At 39.4% G+C, this 19,060-nt stretch overlaps 1 protein-coding gene across 2 annotated transcripts in view; it reads left to right on the forward strand.

Moving 5' to 3' along the window:
- Nucleotides 1-211: 211 nt before the first annotated feature.
- Nucleotides 212-19,060, forward strand: part of RSPO3 (R-spondin 3) — a 93,091-nt gene continuing 74,242 nt past the window's right edge. For both annotated transcript variants that reach the window (XM_040429108.1, XM_040429109.1), the window contains exon 1: nt 212-1,003. In XM_040429108.1, the coding sequence (XP_040285042.1) occupies nt 907-1,003 (97 nt within the window). In that variant the 5' untranslated portion in view covers nt 212-906. The remainder of the gene's footprint in view (nt 1,004-19,060) is intronic.

The following is a 19,060-nucleotide window of genomic DNA, read 5'->3' on the forward strand; positions in this document are numbered from 1 at the left end:
TCGTCCCAGAGCACAGACTAGGACTGGCTTCCCTTTACACTTTTCTTTCCCCCAAGCACTGCCCACGTCCCATTGTAATTGACTTGCACACTTAATCTTCAGCTTTCTTTTAAAGAGAGGAGGGGGTGTGTGGAGAGGGATAGGGGGAGGTTAAGTCACTGACATCGGTGTGGTGAGGGGAGTCTGACAGAAGCAGCCAGTCTTATAGAGTGCAGCCCAGTGAGAGTAGGCAGTCAGCTAAGGGGGAGGCAGTTGATTTACAGTAACCTATACCAGGCACTCTGGCCTCAGTAAGTCGACAGGGTCTATGGGTTGTGATAGCTGAGTATATATGCATATATAACAATAAGGCAGGCTGCCTTCTGATGCTTCTTTACTTCTTCTGGTTGGATCCCTGGAGCACAGAAGAAGTTTGGATTTGATATATTCCTGCATCAAAGGATCCCCTGCATGACTTTACCTGGCAGGGCTTCTGGTGAGGTATCCCTTACATTTGGCAATCAGGGACCCTGGATGTTAGATGGATGTAGGAAGCACTTCACAGAGGAGGTGAGTGGTTTTTGGAACGTGACAGATGATCCCACCTGTGTGCTGGAGTTATCTTGTCAAGAAGACTTCTTACTCGGACCTCTGCTACCAGCATAGACTTTGGTTGTAGGCAACATGCTACCTGCATCCCACCCAGGGACTCTATCTGCTGACTTGGCCACATCCCTTGTAAGGTACTCTGTCTATCTTACAATGCACAAATAGTCCTCTTATCATCCTGTTTCACTAATTGTCCTGTCCACTTATCTTCTGGAAATCCTTGTGGATTGTGTTGGTATCAGAGGGAAGAAGAAGAGACCTGAAAGACACTCCACTCCACACTGAAGAAGCTAGGGGGAAAATCATTACAAGGTTACTATGCAATTGCGACTGCTTTCTCTGTGTTTGATCATTGTGAACTTCTTGGAATACATTGAAAGTCAACAGATCCCTAGAGGGAGGCGACATCGAAGAAGTAAGTGTCACTGCTGGTGCGTGCAAATATTCACCTGTTCTCCAGGGCTGGGTCCTTCCTCTATTATTAGTTCAGCTAAATCCTGGCGTAGGGATGCACCTGCCCCATTAATGAGTACCTGTAACTGTATCATTAGTAAAAGTAACCAGACCACAAAGACTACCACTCCATGTTAGGAAGGTCTCTGTATTTCAACATATAATATTGAAGAGGCTGTATACTTATAATCAATCTATTATAATGAAGTTGTGTTCCCCTCACTAGACTATAAAGGCAGTATTATTATTTTAATGTCTGTTTAGTGTGGTAATGCGGCTTTAAAGTACAACTCACATAGAAATTTAAGGACACATTATGATTTATCTCCTAATCCCGGTCCTTAAAGTAGATGACTGAAGAATAAGACACAAGATGGTCCATTTATCATTTGCAGTTGTTTTGCGTAATTTTTAAGTCTGTCTTTGCTTTTTGTGTCTGTGCCAAATTTATGAACCGGTGCACCTTATTATTATATTTGGAAAGGGTGCAAAGAACACCATGGGGTTGACTGCAGTGGAGTTGCGTCCTTTTTGCGACTTTTGCGAAAGTCACATGTAGTAAATGGGCCATAATCCGGGTCTAATCTCACTTTTCGCATAGACCACTTTGAAAAGTGGCGAGGATCACCAAATATCGCAGAGTTTGACCAAATGTCGTAAAAAATGCTGCAATCGCCATGACTTGCACCAAGCCACAAAACAGACGTATCTGATTTCATAAACGCCTTCCAAGATTCTTAAATATCTTGTGTTTTAATTATGATGATAATTGAGATTGACAACACTTTATATCTGGGCTTTACATAGAATACTTGCTTTAAGTGGCTCCTATAAGTTTATCTAAGATTTCTACAGACTGATCAAGTACTAGACCATAAAACACTGAACCCATCTTATCAGATACAGATGGAGCGTTTCTTTGTCTAGTTTTGACTGAGCTGGTTAATACGGGAAACATATACAGTTTCACCTTATGACCGATGGATCTATACAATTTAAACTGAGATTAAGCCCAGACCACACCAGTGGCAGGCAGCGTCAAGGAGGCAGCTCTGTTTCCCCCTCCATAAACTCCTGCACACATATCTGCAAGTTATTGGCTTCTCAGCTTTTAACATTAAAACCAAGTATCCCACTAACTATTATTTAGAAAGGTTTCCTTCTAGGACCAAGATACCAATTCGTCCCCAGGCGCTGATTAAATATGCTAATATTTAATCCTGATCCAACGCTATCAGTGTCTTGTAATGAGTCTGTCTGCATACACAGCCTCAAGCAGTAGACATACAACAGCCCGGCACTCTACTAGTTAAGTTTATTTGCTCAGAGCATCATCAGTAATCAGTTTGTAATTGGAATGTCTAGAAAATCCTATTACTGAAGATCCCAGCCTGTAACTAAGATCCCATGCATATTGTTAGCATTTATCCCTCCTGGTTTTTGTTTCCTTAAATCTGATTGACTTCTAGACAGCCAGCACTTACCCTGGAGATTTCTGTCTGTAGGTATAGTGTAATATTCTCTCTAAACTTCTATTTCACAAATTGTACATAGTCAAGTGTGTTGGGTATAGCAGAGCTGAGTTTTGAGATTTGGCGCAATTCATAGTGATATCACCATGTATTGGTCTGCAGGTAATCTCTATAAAAACACATTAAAATGAAGTTAAATGACTATGTTACATTTTCTAGTTTTTTAAGTGTCTACTAATGACTAATACATCGCTTTTAATCTAGTAGTACCCGATGCAATGGCAGATAAGCTTGGCTGGGTTATAAAATTTAGATGAACGGATGAAGTGGGCATCCTCGTATGAGAGGGGGCATACATTTCTGTAATCTGATTGTGATAGCAGGGACTTTAATAAACTTTTCAAGTCTGGAATATTATATATATATATATATATATATATATATATATATGTGTGTGTAATTTCTCTTGAAATGACAGCACATGACTGTCAGCAGTGACTGTCCCAGGTCTATGGGGCTGTATGGAGGATCCATGTGTTCTCCTGACTCCTACTAAACCACTTCAGCACGAGAGCACAGTGCGTTACTGTGAAAGTGCTTACAGATGGTACATGAAGTTTGGAAAGTGTCTGCCCTCCAGCAGGCACCAGCAATGTGATCAGATCTCCAGACTTTTCCTTAGGAAGCGTTTGTAGCTGCAATGTGTTGCAGATGATATAGAATCGCCTGCATGCAGCAGATAAGTCATATATCTACCATTAAAAATGCACATAGTAAATGCAAAAAAATTGGGCTTGTTTAACCTCTGTTTACTTCCCTATATTAGTTCATATGTAGATAATGTCTGTAAAGCGCTGTGCAATATGTCAGTAAGTCAGTCATCGAATGAATATATTATATTGTATATACTTCATCAGTTCTTATGTGTGTGACAAGTCTCCATGATTGTTGCAGTAGTCAGGCCGTATCATAGGGAAGAGGTCTAGAGATATCAAAGTGTTTGTGTGCGTGTTATATATATATATATTTAAAAAAACATAGTTCATTGTAAGACAGAAAAACAATTTTGCAGACTATTTAAACTTATCGGCTGAGCTGGTAAGATCTTCAGTAATGCAGGGTAAAGACAAGACGTTTTAGAATTTTGTCTCCATGCACTCCCATTGAACTCAAGAGATGAGTAAGGCTGGGTTCAGACCTGAGCGTTTTACAGCGCGTTCCTACGCGCTGTAAAACGTTCAACAGGCAAAAACCAATGTTTCCCTATGGGCATGGTTCTCACCTGAGCGTTTTACAGCGCGTACGAACGCGCTGTAAAACACCCTACTCCTCAAGAAGTACAGGAGCTTCTTTGGGGCATATTGTCGCGCGTTCCCACCCATAGACTTCAGCGGTAACGCGCCTAAATGGGTGTTTGCTTGTTTCTGCCCATTAAAAACGCCCGATACAAACGCCTGTAAAAAGCGCATATCGAATACGCTTAGGTCTGAACCCAGCCTTGAAGTCCTACCAATAAGCCCCATGCTGTGGCTGCATATATCTCTATAATATAATGTGGATAGGTTAACGCATTTTGGGCTGTCCTGGCAATGCTTAAACACTATTCCACATTGTGCATGCATTGAGCTACTTTCTAGTAATGCAACCCCAACCTAAATATGGTAGGCAAGTGTTTAACCCTGTCCTTAGCAAGTCTATTTGTCTATCTATATCTATCTATCTATCTATCTACTTGTCTATCTATCTACAGTATCAATCTCTGTCTCAATAAATGTTTTAGTATCAGTTCATTAGCACTGCTTTTCACACAGGGCAAAGCCACTCATAAATTCCTCACATGACAACTAATGGGGTCTTGTAGAATTGGTTCATATTTATATAAATACTTGCCTATATGTTTTTGAATCTTTATACTTTGTTTGGGCCATTAGCCATTATAGCTTAACTCTGTTGTATAATTTCAAAATGTCTCCAAATATATTTTACATAACAAATTAAAACTACGCACCTTAAGAATATGAAACAGAAATAGCTGAAACACTCTCAGCTAAGCTACTGTCCTTAAACCGAGTGACCAAATGAAATGGAAAACTTATGCAATACATTTATTATGTGTGTTTTACTGCCCTCTAGTGGCTCATATGAGGGGTTTCTGTAGGAATAAATGGGATCCGTAAACTATCATTGTAGCAGTAGTTCAGCCTATTTCAGGTCTACTATTTATTTCATGAGTAAGTTTTATAAACTATACTGTAAAAATAAATATTCATAGCCATAGATTTCAGTAACGGTTAAACAAATCTGCAATCTCAGTCTGTATATTCATCTATTCACTGCACATATTCAGTTCTTGCAGAACAACTTGCAAAATACATTACTATGATCTACACAGAAGCAAGTTTGACAGTCACATATCTATGCTGAGAACATCTACTTCACTTTAAGCACTACAGCTTAGACCAACTTGCAGCTGTGGCATCAGTGCTTCCATGGTCCTCCATCAGCACCCATTCCTGATGTTCCTCCAATGCTTCACATGCGGATGCCCAATTCGAAACCCAAAAATGTAATGTAGTCAAAATGTTAAGCTGACCATACACATTAGATAATTGTTAGATAAACAGACAATGTTTGGGGGAAAATTTGTCACCGAATGAGGTGCCTTACCGATCTCAAGGTGGGAGGGATAGCTGCTGGCCATACAAGAATTTATGGCTAGCTCTAGAACTGGTGTCCTTGTCAGCCTTTTCCTGCTGATTTTGTGATATCAAGACTGATAATTGTGCTGCTCAGACAGAACAGGATGACCATTTGACCCTTGTTTGCATAAATTAGTACATACCTTGAACTTATCACCATTCATTGTTAACATACATAAGTTAAACAACAAAGTGAAGATAAGAGTCTGGATTGCAGTTCTAGGCTCCATGTTTATCTCATAGCAATTACCTGGATTGTGTTTTTTTAGGCTAAGCATATTACTAGATTATAGTATACATGACTCCCAGACATACAAATACTGCTGTGGAAAATAGTTGCAACCAGTGATGCTAACATTTGCTAATAGCTTTTGAATTATTAATAAAAATATATATATTTCCTATTCAAATAATTGCAACAAATAAAAGTATAGCGATAGGAGTGTGCAGAGGTAGCAGTCAAACCCCTCGATGTCTAAAGGAGTCCAAAGTTCTCTCTGCTACATAAGAAGAGATTAATAATTGTACATGGTTACACTTCTAAACAAATATACAGTATAGCCTTTCCATATAAAAAGGAATACACAGATAATAATTAAGGTTAACTCCTTTTTAGAAATCTCATCTTACACACTGTGATATCACATTGAGTTGTGTCCAATGACAGAAGTCAACTTTATTTCATCAGTAATATTCCAGTAGGTACTAAGATCCTATATCTACATACTATTATTTATTGTGGAGATTTGACTTTGGGTCATTTTAACAGTTCTAAGGGCCCTGCGTGAAGTTCTGGCAGTGCAAGCGCCAAAGAATGATAAAGCATACATCGGCGCTTATTTGCAACGGTCTTATTACACAGGCTTATGCAAACTGAATGTGGGGGAAACAATTGCTACCACAGCCGTCCCACCTTCATTCAGTTCTGTTGATTATCAGCAGCACATCACTAATTACACAGGGGGATGTGCTGCCGATAATTGGCATCTTATATCCTGATAAAAGATGACCATCAGCCGACAAACGAGTGTTTGCTTGTTCATCAGTTGATTGGCTGCTTGAATATATGGGATAGTTATTGTTCCATGAACACTTGTTTCCAAAAATTGGCCCAAAAACAATATGGTCTAATAGGGCCCTAACCCCAAAGTTGTCACTTGATAATAAGTTACTATAATATATGACATAACAGCAAACATTTGATTTGGGTCACAACAAAGCATCATCATGAATAGCCATTAATTGACCCAGTATTTCCCGGCAGATAACAGGGGAAAGATGAATACTGGATGTCATCATGCCTAATCCTGTGTTCTGTAGGGTGTCTACATAGCTAACAAAAAGTGCATGGGGGCGAGTAATTGTTACCTTGATCATTCGTCCCACATAAACTTTACATTATGTTTACACATGTGCCATCTTTATGCTCATGAACATCTTTATGCTCACATAAAATATTATATTTGCTTGTTTTTTTGGTCGATTGGTGGGGTATTTACATGGGCCAATGATCAGCTTAGAAAATGTCCCTATGAATGTTAATTTCTGATTGTTGGCCTGTGTAACAGGCCCTTTAAGGTGAGTTTACACCTGACAATTGTTGGGCCAATTATCGGGAATGAACACTAGTTCCCAATAATTAGCCTGTGTAAAGGTGCCGCCAATTAACGATGAACTAGCAAAACGCTTGTTCAATGAATTCATTGTTTGTACAGCGCACTACCCCGTTAATGACCGCTGAATTGCCAGTAAGGAGCCTTATTCTAGGCCACCTCCTATTTAGTGCAGCCTAGATAAGTGCTGCACAGGTCTCCCATGCAGCAGAGAGCAGGAGTTCAGCTCTTGTATGACAGCTGGCCTCTTGCTCTAATGGCCTGGATTGGCCATCAGATGCCATAGTCAATAGTGACCAAGGCATCTAAGTGGTTTGAGTAGTAGAGGGTTCCCTTGGTTAGGCATCAGCACCGCCATGCAAGATTGTGGAGTGACAATGTCTGTACATGGCAGCAGAGGGTTCAATGAAGGACCAGAGGCGCGTCCTAATAGATTGTTTGTCATTTTCTACTGACAGTAAAATACACTTTACTACATAAGTATTGCAGTGTATTATGTGAACAAACTTCCCTTATGGGACTGTAAAAAGTAGTAAAAACTTATGTACCCAAAAATGATACCAATGAAAACTAAAAAGCATCCCTCAAAAATCAAACCTTCACACATCTCCATAGAAAAAAAATCTAAATAAGGGTCTAGGGATGCGGAGATGCAAAAACGTTTCCTATTTTTTTATAAAAAGGGGTTTTATTGTGCAAAAGTAGTAAAACATATGAAAAAACTATATGTATTTAGTATAGCTGTAATCATACTGACCCAGAGAGTAAAATTATCATGTTATTTCTGACAAAGTGAACATCGCAAAATTTAAAACAAAAAGTTAATCGCGGTATTGATGGGTTTGTTTTTATTCCTCCCCAGAAAGCGTTAATAAAAGTTAATCATAGTGCCATTAAAAAGTATAATTTGTCCAGCAAAAAACTAGTCCTCATATGGCTACATCAACGTAAAAATAAAAAATTTATAGCACTTGCAATGCGACGATAATAAAATGATAAAAATTGTTTGGTCACTACAGTGCAAAATGCATACAGGAAAGGGGTTAGATCATCATTAATGAGCATCTATATGGGCATGAACGATTGCAGTAACTGTCACTTGTCCGCATACAGTGGAGGTGAATGCTGGATGTAAATGCAGCTCTTACCCCCTCTGATAAGCAGGCAAACAGTTCCTTCCCAATAATTATCTGTTGAGTCTGAACATATAAATGTACTTGTACACCTTATGTAAGACTGCTCTTTATTGATAAAGGTGCATTGTAAATCCAAATGCTCGAAAGGAAAGCTAATTACACAACTAGAGTACTCTAAATAATATACAACCTGCCATGGGTACAAAGCAGGTGTTTAAATATTTGTAGTTCTACATATTTTTGGAAAGAGTACCTTGATGACATTTTCAATCAAAGGGTCATGTTCATAAATTGTTATTGGTAACTAATGTGACTATAATTCATAATGTCACCAATGTAAGGAAAGGAACAATGAAGGTCACTATTTTTACAAATTGAATGCTGCTGTTTTCCCCCATGTCTGTCTATCTATAAAGAAAAAAAGACCCCTAATAAAGAATTCCCATTATGCAAACTTTTGAAACCATAAATACAATCAACTTCAATGGGTTATTTAAAAACATGAAAACTTGCTTAAGCTTTTCATTTTAGAGTCATGACCAAGTGGACCACCTTCTGGGATAACACAACAGACTTTTTAGTATGACAGCATGCATGAGCTCTGAATTGTATCACCATTATTAGAAACCATTCAATATTGAGTTGGTTGTTTTGGAGATGAATGCTAGAGACCATATATTTGCTTAAACGTATCTGATTCGGTACCTATTTATATCTTAGTAATCTACCTATTTGTTTGACCCCTTGTGGCGTGTATTAGTAATATTAACCCCATAGTCTGCCATTTGCCTCCAATATTATACACATTTATTCTCCCCTAAAAGCATTTTAGAATATGGTGCCTCACAGAGTACTTCCTAGTGAAGGAGTCAAGATATTTTATTGTGTGTATGTGGGCTTATTATTGTGTGCATGTGGTTTTACATGAAAAACATGCATCAAACCATCTAGCTGAGACATAACTAGTCTATACTAGGCGGTATTTAAGTGCAGCAATCTCAAAGTAAAATCCAAATTAGCTTGACACTTTACTTTCAGGGATGTTCAATTTAGAAAAAAAAACATTAATGAGCACAGGCAAATAAAGGATTGATGATCATTCCCCATATTATATTACAATTGAAAACATTTGTTCCTATATGCACTACACATTGGACAATTTTAACCGATCCTGCCAATTTCAGAAGGACCGGTCAATGATTTAATGTGTATGTGTAAGTGCATTCATGTGTATGGGGACTCAGGTCAGAAGTAATAGCTTTCAGTTAAAGTCTTGTAGGTCTAGAATATGTTGCCTATGTACCATTATGTTTAAGGAAAACAATCCTGTGTATCATATTAGCCAGTAGATAGATAATATAAAAATCTCTCAGCACTTAACACCGTTTTATAGCAAACTAGAAAGATTGCAATTTGTCATCACCTTTTCAGTGAGCCACTAAAAGGTATTTGACTCTCAAATTTGATATTTTCAATATACCATTATAAATTTCAATGCCTTAGTTGGCAGACTTAAATTTCAAAGTCTATTCTTTAGAATTAGAATGACTTAGCGAATTAAACTTGACCTACATTCCGATAGTATATGCACATATTACCCAAATCCGTCTTTGCTGCTGAAATATCCTTCTTTGGGCACAGATCAATAGATTTGCATGTATAAATTTACTATATTGCCCCAGAAAGTTCATAAGACTTAAAATATTCATTTGAAAGAATGTATAAATTAAAAACTGATGAACATGAAAAATGTGGATTTTTTCTCCTCAATTTAATAATTTAGCTGATTTGAGATTTGACTGACATTTTAAATTAATCAAATTAAACTGAATACCGTATATAACACTTGAATCTAAGCTTCTTAGAGTTCACCCTTCAATTCCTTTAACATAGCCAGCATGGCAAATATTTCTTAAAGGCATAAAATGATATGTGGCTAGAAAGAAGTGGTAAAATGTTGACATACAATGGTATTTCCTTTCCGAAATGTTGCCTTCTAATACACATAGAAGGAACATGTAATCTATGATAGACCTTTAAAATAAGATCCATAATTTCACTGAAGTGTGAATCTGAATTGGCTATGTTGCACTTAAGCCTTTCTTGTACATGCCAAAGCACCCAAAGTAGTGTCCCAGAAGGCGTCTTTCAGACATAGTGCGGCTAGAATGTACTTTCCAATTAAATCATTCCTTGTCTACAGACAGAATTTTGGTTTCCAGAATATCCTTTATGAATTACGTGGCATCTTTGAGACCCAGCTGGCGCTATTTAGTCTGCCATCATATGCTTTGGTGGCTAGACATACCAAAAATATATTATTCTTATGAGTTTGCTACAGCTTTAACAGTAGCTAAGCAGTCAACCAAATGTTAAACTTATGAGGAAAGGTATCATATATAGCAATATTATTGTAGTTCTAATTACTTTACATAAGCAAGTGCTCAAAAACTTCTCTCTTCAGATTCACATTTTGTAATGTTAATGCAGATAATCCATGCGTGCAGATCTTTTAATGCGAGTGGATTTTCAAAGATGAAATAGAAACTTGAAACAGATTTGCAGTTCATCTCAAAGAATTACAAACATTATAAAAGAAAATAACAAATAGTGATAGACGAACATCGGCTGGGACGTTTCGCGAACGCACGTTTGCCATCAAATGTTCGCGAACTGCGCGTTCGCGACGGGACCCATTCACTTTAATAGCAGGCGAACCTGAAAAACTTTCAGGTCATATTTGCAGCCACCAAATACTTACTAGAAATGCACAAATAGTCCCACAACATGGACAGTGACATACCAGAGTGGGATCAATGGCAAATATTCCCACAAAAAATATGTATTTTAATCAGGTGCCATTTTTTTAAAATGAAAACTCTCAAAAATGTGCCCTGCTGGAGCCTATAAAATTATTATTTTAGGCCACGGGAGTACAGGCCCCAAAAATTAGGCATTCACCTGACAGAAAAGAACAAGTGATTATGTGGCTGGAGGTACATTAGGCGGTCACTGAATAACAATTTTACTGTAGGCCAGTGGAGTACAGGCCCCAAAAATTTGGCATTCAACTGACAGAAAAGAACAAGTGATTATGTGGCTGGCTATATGGATAACAATTTTAATGTACGCCAGTACAGGCCCAAAAATTAGGCATTAGGTATATTACACTGTCAGTGGATAACAATTTTAATGTAGGCCAGTACAGACCCAAAAATTAGGCATTCACCTGACAGAAAAGAACTTGTGATTATGTGGCTGGAGGTACATTAGGCAGTCACTGAATAACAATTTTACTGCAGGCCAGTGGAGTACAGGCCCCCAAAATTTGGCATTCAACTGACAGAAAAGAACAAGTGATTATGTGGCTGGAGGTATATTACACTGTCAGTGGATAACAATTTTAATGTAGGCCAGTACAGGCTCAAAAATTAGGCATTCACCTGACAGAAAATAACTTGTGATTATGTAGCTGGAGGTACATTAGGCAGACTGCTTTTTGCCTAATGTGCACTGCGAGTTGGGATTGGTTCTCCTGCTTCTGCTCCCTATTTGCTGCTCCATCACTCTCTTTTAACTCCCCTCCTCTTCCTCTCTTGTGGGCACCCACGTGACGTCCATCGACATGTCATCATCACCTTCACCACCACTGACATTAGAGATCTCGGAGTAGGCAGCAACAGCAGGGACCACCCTCCTTGGGCTGATCTGGGTACTTTTGTCAGACCGCTGAGTGGCGGCCATTGCTACCTCCTATTCCTCATCCGATGCCAAGAATGGCTGCGCATCGGTAAGGTCTGGGAATGGATGGTAAAATAATTCCTGTGACTTGAGTGGAGGGTGCAGAAGCGGAAGGCTGAGTGAGCCACTCAACCAACTCTGGTGCGTCCTTTGACGTAATCGCACGAACCTTCACCTTCTCCAACTTCCCACTTAGGCTCCGGCCTGGTGCACCTGCCCGACCCTTACCACCCCTGTGGAACTACCTGCCTCTTCCCGTCATTTTCAAAATGACCCTGTGCCAAAGTCCCTAGAGAAGAGCAGTATTTGTGGAAGCAGGTATATCGCAGGCCTCAATCAGTATTTGGTGGAAGCTGGTGTATCACAGGCCTCAATCAATATTTTGTGGAAGCAGGTATATAGAACCCCTTAATCAATATTTGGTGGAAGCAGGTATATCCCTTAATCAATATTTGGTAGAAGCATGTATATCACACCCCTCAATCTGTAATTTGTGGAAGCAGGTATATCGCACCCCTCAATCTGTATTTTGTGGAAGCAGGTGTATAGAACCCCTTAATCAATATTTGGTGGAAGCAGGTATATCACACCCCTCAATCAGTATTTTGTGGAAGCAAGTATATCAAACCCCTTAATCAGTATTTTGCGGAAGCAGGTATATCGCACCCCTTAATCAGTATTTTGTGGAAGCAGGTGTATCGCAGGACTCAATCAGTATTTGGTGGAAGCAGGTATATCTCAATCCTCAATCAGTATTTTGTGTAAGCAGGTATATCGCACTCCTCAATCAGTATTCTGTGGAAGCAGGTATATCGCACCCCTCAATCTGTATTTTGTGGAAGCAGGTATATCAAACCCCTTATTTAGTATTTTGTGGAAGCAGGTATATCAAACCCTTTAATCTGTATTTTGTGGAAGCAGGTATATCAATCCCCTTAATCAGTATTTTGTGGAAGCAGGTATATAGAACCCCTTAATCAATATTTGGTGGAAGCATGTATATCGCACCCCTCAATCTGTATTTTGTGGAAGCAGGTGTATAGAACCCCTTAATCATTATTTGGTTGAAGCAGGTACATTGCACCACTTAATCAGTATTTGGTGGAAGCAGGTATATCGCACCCCTCAATCATTATTTTGTGGAAGCAGGTATACTGCACGCCTCAATCAGTTTTATCACACCCATTGTAAATAGTTGTTCCAATAGCGCTTGTCCCTCTATATACATGCGGTATCGCAGCAGAACTGCACACAATTGCTGCACAATACAAACACACTATATACTTTCTATGTTAGAAAGTATATTATAGGTATATCACACCCCTCAATCTGTTTTTTTGGGGGCAACAGGTATATCACACCAGTTGCAATTAGTTATTCCAATAGTGTTTGTCCCTCTATATAGCTGCGGTATCGCAGCAGAACCGTACACAACTGCTGCACAGTACAAATGCACAATAATATACTTTCTATGTTAGAAAGTATATTATAAGTATATCACACCCCTCAGTATATCACACCTATCAATAGCACAACTATACCAGTCCTTAAAAGGACTTTTGTGGCCCTATTAGCTAGCATTTGGTGTCCCTAACAGTCTGCTCCTGCTCCACAAATCAACCTTTCCCTACACTGGCAAAACAAAGAATGTAAAATGGCTGCCAGATCGGGTTCTGTCATAGGGTGGGGGTGTGTCCATGTGCTGAAACGTCTCAATTGGCTGTCCTGTCCCACCTGATGGATGTGTCATCGGTCAAAGTTCGGCGCAATGCAAAAGAATATGCCGCATGCGAACATCACCATATATTTGCATGTTCGGCGAATTGCGAACGAGCAAAGTTTGCCGCGAGCCGACCGCTGGGCGAACTGCAAGGCCATCTCTAATAACAAATTTGAGAAAGTAATATATATATGGAAAATACACTTAAAGCATTGCCATTTACACTTCATATTTTGGTCCAGAAAGTGAGTAATTCTGTAAATAAGGGATTTAGGACACAAGCTGAACAGTATTGTCCATAAAAAAATATATGGAATGCTAGACATGTCCTACTTGTCTACGATGACCTATGGAACTTATATGAAGGATTTAGTAAGAAAATGCTAAAATTGATTTGTTTATAAATTATTTTTTTTCACAACATTTTACATCTATAAATCTTCCATATAAACACAATATAAAACATAGCTAGTTAAGTTGGGGTTGCTAACATTGACTTAAGACCTTAAAAATATTCTTTATCAGATTTGACATATTCTTTATTATATTTTATTATATTTGTTAAAAACACATTACTTTAGAAATCGTCCATGACAACATTACAACTGGAAGGTAAAAACAGATCCAAAATGTGGACAGTGCTACTTTTGGTCCAAATACTTTGGAAATGTGTGTTTTCAGAGCGGACTTGAGTACCTTAAATGGCTTTTCTGGTTTCATTATATTCATGGCTTATCCTCAGGCCAGAGGTTGTTTGGGCTACAGATAGTAATGACCTATCATCAGGACAGGTCATCAATATCAGATCGGCAGGGGTCCGACTTCCAGCACCCCCATTAATCAGCTGTTTGAAGGAGTTTCAGTTCTCAGGTGTCTGGAGTCGGATCCCGCTGATCTGATATTGATGACCCGTCCTGAGGATCAATATATGTAAACTGGACAATACCTTTAAAGGGAACCTGTCAGTGGCAAAAAAAAACAAAAAAACGCCAGCAGTACCTTCGCGTAGCCAGTAGTGTGTTTCTAATGATGATTTTCTTCCTGCAGTCACATTCAGTAAAAGCAGGAAAAACTGTTCCTTTATCCCCTGCCCGTGCTATTTTCAAGTCACGCTTGAAGTCAAGGGGGCAGTAGCCTCCTTGCTTCAAGTCAGGAAGAAAGAAAATCATCATTAGAAACACACTGCTGGCTACTGCTGGTGGTTTGGGGTGGTTTCTGCTGCTGACAGGTTCCCTTTAACTACTGAAACTTGCAGACTGTGAAAGTCAATCTGGAGATATAGGTCCTATACTATATATGTTTTGCCACTTGAGTTCTTGATTAGTTAGAAAATATTGTATCTCCCAGGCTGGTCTATGACATAGTTTTTGGAAACTTTATCTGTGTATGTAGGTTGTGATTAGCACACTAAACCATTGTTGCATTATTTTAATACACTTTCCATATATAACCACAGGTTCCAAAACACATAAAAACCTAAGTATAAAAAAAAATCTATGTTCTTGACATGCACCATGTCAGTTTCTATACTCTGATTATGTGATTATGGAAAAAATGTAATCTTTCCAAACCCCTTCATCATGTATATATAGCATATACAGAGACCACCATACTCAGGAGCCTATCTACAGTCATAATTGCATGAGCTATCACAATAACGATGCAGAATGAAACCAAAGTACATTTATATGATGTAATCTACCAGCATCCATATCACCAAATTCACGTGCATTCAAAACTGCATTGAAACATTATATACATGGTTTTCTAAATGGTTTGAAGAATTTGCTTGTTACTATACAACTTAAAAATCACAGGAAAAAAAAAGATAATAATGCACTTGAATGCGCTCCTATTTTATCTTGGGAGCAGCATTCCTGTGCACTTTTGCCTTTCCTATCAAAAAAGCTGCCTTGATAAGGTGGTACATATAGGTGGGTCTGCTCCTCCTCTCATTGGTTGCTGGGTGCACAGAGGTGACTAGGAGCAGCACACCATATGTGCAGAGTCTGTGCTTCTGAACATAGAAGCCCAATGGCATAGGTAGGTTTAGTGTAGGAGCTGCCTGACATGAGACCACCTTGGCGGTGGTAGGTGGGCACAGATGTGTTTTGATCAAAATATATTGGCTAAGAGTCTCAGATTTTATTACATCAGAGTGAGGGCTTAGTCCATATATAATTCTTGCATCTATTTTGTTAGTGCATTATTATCTTTTTTTTCTATGATTTTTTTTTCATAAATGTAGCCAGGGACATCTGCATATTTATTTATCATATCGTGCAGGATGTTTTTAACTTAGTTTTTTTCTCTTTTCTGTGATTTTTACTATACAACTTAAGCCAGGATGCCATGAAATTGGCTTCACGGGAGAGCCATACTGACAATCCCTGTTCTCCATCAGCTACTTGAAGCACTATCATCATAAAACATTACATGATGATTTCCTGCTCCTGACAAGCAGCAGTTCCCAACTCATCTGCAGTTAACATAACATGTTCTACTTAACAATCATGAGATATAAAAAATTCAGGGACATACAAACAGGGTTGAAAAAAACATCTTAAGTCTGAGATATCTCTGACCAACCAGAAAGACTCACTTAAAGGAATTAGTCAATGATTAATGTAAACGATTAAAATCAGACTTCATACAGTGCATGGTAACCTCTTAACAAAGCTAGAACCAGCCCTGCACCATACATGGATACAGAGATCCCCTCATTCATTGCTCTAATTGTTCAGCTAGAATTTCTTCAGGCTGGCAGCTCAGGGGGTGCGCTATCTGAGGCATGTTCATTCTACTGCAGATCCTTCCCTTAAAGAGGACCTGCAGCATTCCCTGCTATGTCTGCTTTAGTAAATACACCCTATTCCCCATGTGATAACAATTCTGGAGCATCATTTTAAAGGGCATCTGTCAAACGTAAAACTATGTCAAACGGTTTGCAGAGGTTCTGTCGTAACAGGAGGCTTCTTCTGTCTTCCATGCTGCACCCCCGCCACTGTGATAACAGACAGGCTAGGCAGTCCCTAAAGTCTCGAAGGATTGCATTCTATACATGTGCAGTAAAGGTATGACGATCTGCCTGGCGGCCTCCATCTCTTTACTTCATGTGTACAGTATGCAACCAAACAAGACTGCAGCTACTGCTTAACCTGTCCATCACAGCGGTGGAGGGGCAGCATAGAAGACAGGGAAGGGAGCCTCTGGGAGCAGCGAGGGGCAAAAGCACCATACTATTACACCTACAGGGTAATTTGCATACTATAAAGTCTTTTTTTCACAGCTTCTAACAGTAGATCTGACTGGTGGCAGTTGAAGGATGGAACTGAATATGTGCGACCACCTCAGTAATGTGACTGAGAAAAGCCGAAAAATAAGAAAATAACAAGCAGCAGGTGGCGCTATATAGATTTATACTTTATTGAATAACTAAATACTAATGTCACATTTTTTTATTATATACAATTACAAAATTATTCAGATCCTGGTGCTGATTCAAAAAATGTAGAACAGGCATCCTCAAACTGCGGCCCTCCAGCTGTTGCAAAACTACAACTCCCAGCATGCCCGGACAGCCTACAGGTATCAGCCTACAGCAGGGCATTGTAGGAGTTGTAGTTTTACAACAGCTGGAGGGCCGCAGTTTGAGGATGCCTGATGTAGAACATTTTTCATGGGACAGTTCCTTTAATATTTCATGGATTCTTTCTGTTACCATTCCTCCTAACCTAGATAATCTAAACTGTGTTTTGATCTTCAGACTCTGGTCCCGGCTTCTGGAACTCAGGCATTAGAATCTGCAGTTCAGTCCTATGTAACACCATAAATAATAATAATGATAACTCTCTGAATACAGATAATGTCGTAGATATTACCTGAAGTCCTATGTAATACCACAGAAAAACACAGTGATAACTCTCTGAGTACAGATAATGTAGTTATTATCAGTGTGTTATCTCTGGTGTTACATAAAGGTGGATTTACGCGTGCAGCAGATTGTTGGGAAGGAAGCATTCCTTCCCCATGGTTGGCTTCTCATTAAGTGGAGGTGAAGCACAATCTGCTACCCAGAAACGATAATTTATGTGCCTGTACTAAGAATCATTTCACCCAATGATCGAGCATTTTGCTCGTTCATCAGGTGATCGGCTGCCCATTTAGATGGACATATTGTCAGAAATGAGCATTCGCAGGAACATTTGTTCCCAACAATCTGCCCAATTATCAGCCCATCTTAATCCACCTTAAAGGGGTTCTGCAGTTTGTTTAAACTGATAATCTATCCTCTGAATAGACAATCAGCATCTGATCAGCTGTTTGAGAAGTCAGTGGCGCTCCAGCAGCGCCGCGGCCTTCTCACTGTTTACCGCTGGCCGAGTGACGTCACAACTAGTATTAACTTGCCTGGGCGGGGCTAAGCTGCCTTCTCAAACAGGTGATAGGCAGAGGTCCCGTGTGTCGGACCCCCGCCGATCAGATGCTGATTGTCTATCCAGAGGATAGATCATCAGTTTAAACAAACTGCAGAACCCCTTTAAGACTACAGGTGACATTTACTACATTATCTGTACTGACAGAAATCAATGTGTTATCTGTGGTGTTACATAGGACTGCAGGTGACATTTACTACATTATCTGTACTGACAGAAATCAATGTGTTATCTGTGGTGTTACATAGGACTGCAGGTGACATGCTACACTGTAACACCACATATAACAAAGTGATAACTCTATTGAGAACAGACTTGATACTAATGTAAGGTGCAGTCTTATGGAGCCTGAGCAGACTAGAGTACCTGTACTTATCTAATCCACTTCCACAGACTCCAGACTACATTTCCAGAGATATACGTAGCAGAGGCCATAGTTACATCAGGCCCGTCACTTAGCCAGGCAGAGGGCAGACAGCTCCTACTCTTTACTCACGTCTTCCCTCTCAGGCCTCTGTGCACTGCACAATACACGTCTCTCTGTGATATTGTGACATCATGCACAACCAGCGCCAGCCCACCACTGATGCCTAAAGAGAATGACTTACACTGTGCCTACATATAACTATATAGTGCACATAGCCCCCCTAGCAAATGAGACAGACATAACAGATGTTAAAGGGAACCTGTCATGTGGATATTTGATTATAATCTAACTAATTATATACAATCATTAACTACTAAAAAGTACCTTACTGGTGTGACAGATGGTCACCTCATAATATACACACAAAGATGCCGCATGCTAATGAGCTGATTTGAGTCCAGCGTGATGTCATTGAGTCCAGCGTATATTTAATTCATAGCTATAGCCACTCCCCTGCCCACCTGCTGCTGATTCATATGGAAAATAACTGTCAATCAGCAGCAGGTAGGCGGGGAGAGTCAGGAGCTCATGAATATTCAGGACTCATCATTATCAGCTGGAGATTTTCAATACAAGATGTTGGCAGATTGACTGGGTCAATTAAAGAAAGTGACCCAGCATTTTGCTAAGAGAATCAGTCACTTATTTATGTTGCCCTTAGTTAGGACACCATCAAACTGGTGACAGGTTCCCTTTAAGTCTGGAACACCTTCATCTGTTTAAAATTTGTACACAAAACTGCATTCTTATCACAGGCACTGTACGTTCTGCCGTA

Source organism: Bufo bufo, chromosome 4 (assembly GCF_905171765.1).
Source record: "Bufo bufo chromosome 4, aBufBuf1.1, whole genome shotgun sequence".
Lineage (NCBI taxonomy): Eukaryota > Metazoa > Chordata > Amphibia > Anura > Bufonidae > Bufo > Bufo bufo.